At 31.9% G+C, this 9,120-nt stretch overlaps 1 protein-coding gene across 2 annotated transcripts in view; it reads right to left on the bottom strand.

Annotated features, from left to right (window-relative positions):
• Positions 1-8,858, bottom strand: part of LOC108374725 (heterogeneous nuclear ribonucleoprotein R-like) — a 14,922-nt gene extending 6,064 nt beyond the window's left edge. The window contains exons 1-4 of one of the 2 annotated variants that reach the window (XM_017630721.1): positions 8,739-8,858; positions 6,800-7,121; positions 6,462-6,703; positions 2,721-2,915 (exon numbers count right to left, since the gene is read on the bottom strand). In XM_017630721.1, coding sequence (XP_017486210.1) covers positions 2,736-2,915; positions 6,462-6,703; positions 6,800-7,121; positions 8,739-8,855 — 861 coding nt within the window. In that variant the 5' untranslated portion in view covers positions 8,856-8,858 and the 3' untranslated portion in view covers positions 2,721-2,735. Of the gene's footprint in view, positions 1-2,720; positions 2,916-6,461; positions 6,704-6,799; positions 7,122-8,738 lie in introns of those variants that run through there. The other variant, XM_017630722.1, reaches the window with a different exon arrangement.
• Positions 8,859-9,120: the final 262 nt, after the last annotated feature.

The following is a 9,120-nucleotide window of genomic DNA, read 5'->3' as shown; positions in this document are numbered from 1 at the left end:
TATGTATGTATGTATGTGCATATGGCAGTGGCTTTATTCATTTTTACAGAATTTTGGGTGAGTTATTATTATTAGACCTAGCGAAATTTCGGTTATATACGCATTTGAAAAGAGTCTCAGTGGCATTGAAAACAATTTAGTAAATAAACAATAATAATAATAATAATAATAAATAATGATTAAGGTTTTAGGCAGATGCTTTGTGGATGACAATGACCAGTGACAATTAAGGGTAGGCTTATACATATATGCAAGTAATGATACTCACAATGATGATAAAGGATATTTGGTAATTAGTTATAAATTAGTTGTAGAGTCGGATGATTAAATCGGTGGTAGCACATTATTATTGTGGGTGATAATTAATGTAAAAAAATAATACTAAATCATATTTGGCAGATGGGTACACATCGCTCTTTTACTAAAAGACTGTCTACTTATAACTCAAAAAAGTTAAAATTTTGAGTAAACGATGCAGAATTACTCTTTATATCAAGCTTCGTATTATGAAAAAAGCTTAATATTATGAACAAAAAATACAGTTTTTTTTTTTTAGTTGTGACAGTCTTTTAGTAGTGATGTGTATTCTGATAAACAAACAAAAAATTACTTAATTATAAATAAGTTATAGACTTCATACTAAATATTTTTTTTTTTTACATTTTGTGCACACTCACTTCAGTTGCTTTATTCCACGTGAATATACACACCCCCCTCCCTATTTTTTAAAAGTAACTCATTTCGTCGCATATATTAGAAACTTTCTGAGTTTGCTGTTGTTTGTCACAATTGCGCCGATTTACACATTGATTAGCCAATTGGGTGTTAGCCAATATTAAAGCCAATTGGATTTTTGTACTTTACAAGCCAATTAGAATTGTTCGCATTTCTATACGTTGCTGCGATTATTTATGCGAATTGTTGTGGAATTTGTTATAAAAATATGCAATTATTTAGTTGTAATATACAAAGCTTGCCAGTAAATTCAGCCATTGGGTACAATATACGCCCAAATTTTACCTGAGAAGTTAAATATCATAAGTAGATAATTATTTTTTTTTTGATTCTTAGGATACATAACTCTGATTATCGTTTTTTTTTTAATAATCTGTTAACCAACACGTCACTTTTTTCAAACAAAGCCATAGGAATGATCGGTAAAATGGTCTGCTTTAAAGTTCTCTCAAATGTCTGAATATGGACATAGAAATGTATGAATATGTGTACACCCCAATTCACTTGAATAGGCACAGTTTTTTTTTTCAATATTAGAGCTTTCATATAAATATTTGGACTTGTGGACCTCGAACAAGCTTAATTTTGATCTCAAATTGGGGAATAATCGATTCTAAAGAGAAGTGGCACAAAGGGACTTAAATTAAGGACGCCCTCTCATCTGCAGATAATGAATCAATTGAGCACTTTGCGGAAGCAGAGCGTTGACGGCGATCTGTTGGGTATACCATTAAAAGAAGTACATAAAAAGATGTTTGACCACTGTGACCGGCATGTAAATATTTCAACACTTGCCGCATATGCTTGTGCCGTTTTCTTGATTATGCCAGCAAAATAACGAACTTAAATTTAGTGGCGAATGTTTGGATGATCAGCAATTCCGGTGATAAAAGTGGCAAGGAAGGTGCTGTCCTTGAATTATTAAAGTTCCTTTTTTTGTAGAGTAGGCTTCTGAAATTAAAGTACTTTTTTGATTCAATCTAAAGTAAACCACTGTGCGTTTTCTTATGAGTTAAAAAATGGAAAAAATATTCGTGTGGCTTGATAAAGGGCCGCATAAAAACGAAAGTAGCCAAGGTAAAATAATATCACCATTTTCACAACTTTTCGCTAAGATTCCGAATTGGTCAAAATAAGATTTGGAGCTTTCCAATGCCTAAAATTAAAAGTATAAGCCTGGTTCTTGCAAAAAAAAAAACAAAAAAAAAAGTGTGGCTATTCAAGTGGAGTAGGGTGTAAATTTGGCTATTTCATAATTTAGGCAGTCGGAGATTTAAAAACGTTTTTATTTTCACAAAACGTTTGTTGGATCATAGTAATTTGTATTTTTTGCTAGTTTTAAATCAACAATAATATGCTTCTAGCAATTGAAATTTCGATCTAAGAACATAGTCCAATTTCACAAAGTTAAGCTACTTTTTCGCACTCAACCAAAAACCAAAATTTTCAACATTTTAATCAGATTTGTTTTTAAATATTTCTGAGTATGCAGATTTGTAGCCGATTAAATTCTAGTATAAAAATGCAAGTTCGGAGTTGGTAAAAAATCGCATGGATTTTTGAGAATCTTTTTTGCTTAAGGTGTTTTGCATTTTTTCCATATAAAGTATTTTCGAAATTTTTTTTTGTATGGAAGAGACTGCGAGAAAAACATGTACTTAAAAAAAAATTCTAGAAAATCTGATTAAAAAGTTGAAAATTTGCATGAAAATTTGCTGAATTTTCGCGAGAAATTATATTTTTAACATTTTTGTTATGCTATGAACCATATTTAAACAAAAAAAAAATTTTTGGAAAAATATTACGATAAAAATTGTTGCTTATATTGTAAAAAAGCATCTCTGCCAATACATTTTGCCAGCAGTGTACATTTTTTTTACAATTTCTAATGCCACTTAGCACTTTGGCTTGCACACTTTGTATTGTATGATATTTCACGGTAATTTGCATATAATATATTTCACAAATTCCACCACATGCGCATAGTAATTATGTTTTATTTATAAAAATTTAATTTTAGAAAAAAATTTCATTTTGAATTTACCTGTTAATTTACCAAATTCGTCTAATATCTCCTCTTTGCCTTTCGACTTGGGTATGTTGCCTACAAATAGGCGCAGGTTCGGTACGCTAATGTTAATTTTTAGACACTTGCCAGGTTTTATTTCGTGATTATCGAGCTGTAGATGGGGAATATGTATACAAATATTTATATGTGTTTTAGCGTTTGTTTATGTCATTGTTGTTAATTTTTTTTTTTTTTTTAGCAGTAGTTGTAGTAAATGTAAATGTAATGCAGTTGTAGTTGGTAGGATCACACTAATAATAAACAAGATACCAATTTATAAATAATAAATAAATAAATAAATAATTAAATAAATATGTAGTAAAAATGGTAAAAACATAAAATATGACAAAAATTAACGAAAATACTGAGCACAAATGGTTACATAATAAAGTTACGATGTTATAATAAATAAAACGAAAGAATAAATTTGAAATAATGCAAATTGAGCGATGATTTGAAGGTCAGCGAATTTTTGGAATTTGAAACAATAATGAATTTTCAGGAAGGTAATTTAAAGGTAAGAAAGATACAAATTTTCATGGAGGAAACTAAAATAGGAGCATAGGTTAGGAATAATATTGAAAATTTCCAATTCTTAAAAAAAACAAATATTTATAAATCTTGGGTACTAGGGAATCATGTTTGTATGTATGTGTGTTTTTGTAAGGTGCTAAACGTACACAATTACCAGTTCAGTTCGATTTGTAAAGTTGAAGAATGTTTAGGTGTGAGTGATTTGATGAGGGCAGGACGGGCGGACGTACTTAATTAATTAGCCGAAAATTGCACATTTTATAATTTTTCTTTTTGCTTTCAAAAGCCAACATTCATTAAACGTTGCATGAATTTCGTGTCCAAAATGAGAGTAATTTCGCATTAGTAGATGGTCAGGGAAAATTTGAGGTAAGATAAATAAAGGAATATTATTAGCAATTATTTGTTGTTCTTCTTGTTGTTTAATAGAGGACATGCTCGCAATTGAAAAAATAAAACCAGACATTTGCATTTTGCAGCTTCTTGAACAAGACTACTACATATAAACGCTGTAGACGCCGATTTAAAAGAAGAAAAAAAAAAATATTTATTCAAACTTAATCTTTGTTTGCAAATTCAAAGAAATTTGGTAGAAATCGAAGACTAAGCACAGCACTAACACTAAACTAATAGTAAAGCATGTACGTAAGAAGAATACATATAAGAAATGAGTAAACACAAGCTGAAGAGATTCAATTAAAGTAAACACAAAAGTTTGCCGGAGTGAAACGATGAGACGGTACGCAGTTGTTGCAAAGAGGAGAAATCGAAATAGCACATATGTAGATATTTTCTTTTTAGCATTTCGCTTTAAGAATTTGGATTGTTTTAGATTTTGGAATTTTGAATTTTAATCTTTTTTATTTAATTTTGAATTTCGTTGAATTTTTTTTTTTTTTTGGGGGTTGCTTCTTTTTCGCCGCACGTTCAAGCTTAAACTTAAGTTGTACCCCAAAACTATATTTTAAATATTTTTTGTTTTTCTGAATTACATATAATTTCTCGTACTTTACCAAACTAATAAAGCAAACGGCACGTAGTTATAGACATAATAAAAGCAGCTTAAAATAAATCATAATAAAAAATTATTCAAAAATTATTATTATTTAGTATTTACTTCAGACAGAACTTTAATCGAGTGTAATTAATTTCTAAATTGAGCAACCGCTTATACCTACGTAGGTGTTCACACACAGTCAGCTGCTCGATTGGCGCAAGGCCACGGTGCACTATAGACAATTTTAACAGTTTTTGTGGCAAAAAGTAGTTTTTCGTAGTTACGAAAATAAACCTTTTCTTTAATAAAATAACTTTAATAACTAAATGCCATTTTTTTCTTAATATGAACCTTTGTAAAAAAAACTGCATTTAAACTTTTTCAATAAAACAACAAATTAAAAACGGACCCCACTTTAGACCCACTGGCCGGCAAGAGCTAAGCGTTTTTTGGAAAAATATTTGAAATCATTTATCAATCAATAAAAAATCATGTTTTTTGAAGAATATTATTTTTTGTCATAAAAATGGGTCAAATTACCTATAGTGCAGTGATAGAACAGTAGGTACAAATGTACTTTTCCCAGCGTTTTTGTTTTATTTGAAAGTGCATTCGTTTTAATAAATTTTTAATAGAAAATTTTTCCACACCTTTTGTTTGTTTACAATATGATATTTTTTTGAATAGCACAATTATATCTACATATGTATGTATGTACATCGTTTTTTTTTTCTTTTAATTCCCGAACCGGTTAAAAGAAAAAAAAGCGCCGTTCTGACGAACTAATCGACAGGTGCAAAACCGGTTCGAAGCGCTGAACCCAACTGATCTAATTTGTAATCCGGCTCACTTCCCTGATTTTTACACCTGACTTTTACCGAAATCCTGAGTTTAGTGTTTAAATTAATAAAAATCTTTTTACAAAAGCGTGCTTTATAAATCGACTATAACTACGGCCCGTTCTGTTGAAACGTGTAATAAATAAATAAATTAAGAAAAACAATCAAAAAAATAAATAAATGGAAATATTTTTAACTACATAAAATAAGGAAACGGGGGCTTGGTAAAGGACAGGCAGCTAAACTACTTGAACGGAAAGTTGAAATATTTTGGAGCATTAGAGACTGCTTTTCAAATCGTTTTTTTTGTTTTGTATTTGTAAACTTAACCAAATTTTTCTTGTTCAGTTTTTAATTTCATTAACTTTTGGGGGTTTAATATTTTAAGTAGAATTTTCGGTCGAAAATATTTGATTGCATTCAATTCAATGATTGTATGAGTACAAAAAAAAAATAATTTGCACCATTTGACTTTTGTTTTTTTGTTTTGTATATATAAGAAACGGCATGCAAATGCAAGTGAAATATCTACTACTCGGTATTGTAGAATTAAGAGAGCAAAGATTCCAGCAAAGTAGTACAACTTAAAAGTACAGAGAGAACACGCGAAAGCAGCTACAAGAATAGTAAATACTTAAATTTTACATTTTTATAAATAGCTTAGAGCGAGTTCTGTGTCTTAGTTAAATAATACTAGATAATAATAAAATTATTTGTTAATTATATAATCGATACAGCGACGGTACGAGTCGCTAGTGTGGACCCTTTTATATAAAATTTGCTTTGTTTTTCAATCGCTCAAAATCTGGGGCCGGAAGTTGGTATCCGATTAAATTCATCCAAAATGTGTGTTTTTTTTAGTTTTTGCAGATTTTTTGTTTTTTTTTTTGCTTTTGACTTAAATTTTTTTCGTGTAATTTTTGTCAAATGAATTTCGAAGAAATTTTGTTTGCTCTCGGTCTAAAAGAAACGTTTTTTTTTTTTGGTGCCTAAAATTATACTATCAAAAAGAAATTATAGTACAATCGATTAAAGCGTTTTTTGTTTTTGTTTTTGATTGCAATAGGTAAATAGTACTAAATATGTACGTATATACATATACATATAATTAAGAGTTACTGTTCGTTTTCACAAAGCTACATAAATATAAAAGCTCTTGTGTTCGCAACTCTGATAAAGTGTTTGCATATAAAATATATACATATATATTTGTTTGTTTATTTATTCTTAGCTTTACGCGTATTTTTTTTTTTCATATACAAAAAGTAACAAATGAATTTCAAACTACCTGTCGTACGGCATTTGAGGCTGCTTCACGCGTCGTGAAGGTAACAAATGCATATCCACGATTTGTACCCGTCATCGGATCCATCATTAGTCTGAGGTCCCATATTGTACCGCATTCCTCGAATAACGGTATAATTTCATCCTCAAACATATCTTTTGGAATTTTCCCACAGAAAACTTCGCAGCCATTGCCGGGTGTTGGACCATCCCAATTGGGTGGCGGTCCACCATATTTGCGCTGACCTGGAAAATAAGGTGTAAACAAATTAAAAAAAATAGAAGTGGAAAAAAGTTAAATAAACTTGAAAAAAAGGTAAAATTTTTTACTATACACATTACCAGTGGTCACATCTAAGGAGTAGCCAGTTCTTTCGAGAATTTTTTTGATTTTCTCCTCATCCGGTCCCTTAACTGGAACTGTGGCCGCTGGCGCTGGCACTCCCTGTTGGCTGGCGCGGCTTTTTTGTCTGTAGGTTTTCATAACACCACATAAATACGCAGACTTATTCGATACATGCTCCAGATTTGATTCGAGGAACTGACTCAATACATTCAAGGCACCATCAACCGGAAACTCTTTGAGCGCATCGAGTGCGCGCTCATCTAATTCTACATGCGCTAATTTACCTGTTTTGTAAATATCATCGAGTTTGCCGGCAACCTTTCGAAAGAGAACAATAAAAAAAAGTGTGGTTACAGAATGTGAAAATCGTACATCTAAATTTTTATATATAAATTTCAATTTTATTTTAGTAAAAGAGAGTCTTCTGGCAAAGGCGTGTCCTAAGGGAGTAGCACATCATAACATCCCCGGTGCCTTCTAAGGTTGGCGGCAGAGTGTTTGCCAGAAACGTTGCTATGCGAAACAACAAACTGAGATTATTGGAAGGGACAAATGCTTCTGAGTCAAAAGCCATTTTTTAGCCTGCAAAGGATATTTTGCCCAAGTCTCATTTTTGTGCAATAAAATTTAGGGCATAGTATGTTAAAGCGAGCGATTGGCTTCCGAAGTTTGTTGCGCGGAGATAGGCCTACAATTGGACTGCTACTTGCCCAATCAGCCCCAGAGGACAATCTTGCAACATTCAGAGGCTGCGTCCGTCCTTTCTGGCATACATAATGCCCTGTTTATATTATTCTACGTGGTATCATGCCTGACGTCTTTGTATTCGCCTTCGTCTTTCGACTTTACCTTCGTCTCCATATTTGTCTTTGTAACCGGCTTCGTCTTCGTGTTCGTGTTGTTCAAGACGAATTCATATAAGGTGGTAGCTGGAGTCCAAAAACAAAAATGAACATGTATTTTGTTTTTGCTTTTGCGGCATGAACTGTCGTAAGAGTGTGTGTGGAAATACAAAACAAAGTATTTCAATTTGACATTGCCCTGCAAAAAATTGTGCGACTAATCTCTAAAGAGATTATTCCGAGATTACTCTCAATCGGGTACAATTGGGCATTAATTAGTCCCAACTAGTCTCATTCGGGTACTAATGGAGGTTAATTAGTCTCGACTCATCCGTTATGGGCATAATTGGAGATCAATTAGGCCCCGACTCATCTCTAACGGGTACTATTAACGATTTAATGATATGTACGCACTTAGTAAATGAAATTTNCACACAGAGAGAGTATTCGCCTAACAAAACTGAGCACCCCGGTTCGAATCTCAGCTTAAAAGTGAATAGTCGCTTTTTATACCCGTTCGGGTATAAAGGTGAACAATTAGTCTCTTCATAGGACATGCTCGAACAAAAGCGAACAGTTCATTCCATATAAAGAGATCAAATGTGGTATTAGTCGCATGTTCCTTTGAGATTGCTCCCGGCGTCATCCCGGATTAGTCGCATTTTTTGGAGGGTGTATACCGCTGGTGGGCATCAGTTTGCCCGCTGGCAAAGCCTTTTCAAGCTTTCTATACTAAGCTTGAAGGAGCTTTGTCCGCGAGCAAGCCGGTGACCACCACCGTTCTAAACCATGAACGCACAAAATCAGCTGATCTAGTAACACCACCTTGTATAAATTCGCCTTGGTGTAGATGCTAGTTTTCGTATTCGTTAGTTCACTATCGCCCCTTAAGAGATCACAAGAAGCTTCTATTGAAGCTATGAAGAAAAACTTTTTTTCTAAAAAAAATAAATTTTTTAAATATATAATATGTCTAATAATATTTTTTTTTAATAAAAACCGCGAACATATGTACATATGCTGGGCCTTTTTACTACAACCAAAATATTATTTTATTTCATTCTACTTTATGTATTTAATTTTTCTAACTTACTTTTTTATCTAAGCCATATTCCAACAGTTTTGGGTAATCTTCCGTTCTTTCACCATCCCCGCGATCTTCTGATTTTTGATTGATGTCCTCTACCAGTTCGCCATTGCCTTCCGCCATTTCTGTAAAGGACAAAAAAAAAACGTACAAAAATTGAGTTAGTAAATTTGCAATAAATATTTCGTTTGATTTGCTTTAAAATTTTTAAATAATATAAAAATTTACATATTTGACAAATTAATTTCCGAGACCATTTGCAACTGGAATACAACTTTTAGGTTGGTAAAAATTTTTGTACTGCAAGTTGAAAGTTTTAAAACTTTGTTTTTTTTAGTTTAACCATATAATAAATAACAAAAAACCAAAAACTTTTTTTTAAGAAAAA

Source organism: Rhagoletis zephyria, unplaced genomic scaffold (assembly GCF_001687245.7).
Source record: "Rhagoletis zephyria isolate East Lansing unplaced genomic scaffold, Rhagoletis_zephyria_1.1 Rzeph_scaffold_08057, whole genome shotgun sequence".
NCBI classification, from domain to species: Eukaryota; Metazoa; Arthropoda; class Insecta; order Diptera; family Tephritidae; genus Rhagoletis; species Rhagoletis zephyria.
The sequence above is the reverse complement of the archived record's forward strand: the minus strand, read 5'-3'. Positions and strand labels throughout refer to the sequence as shown.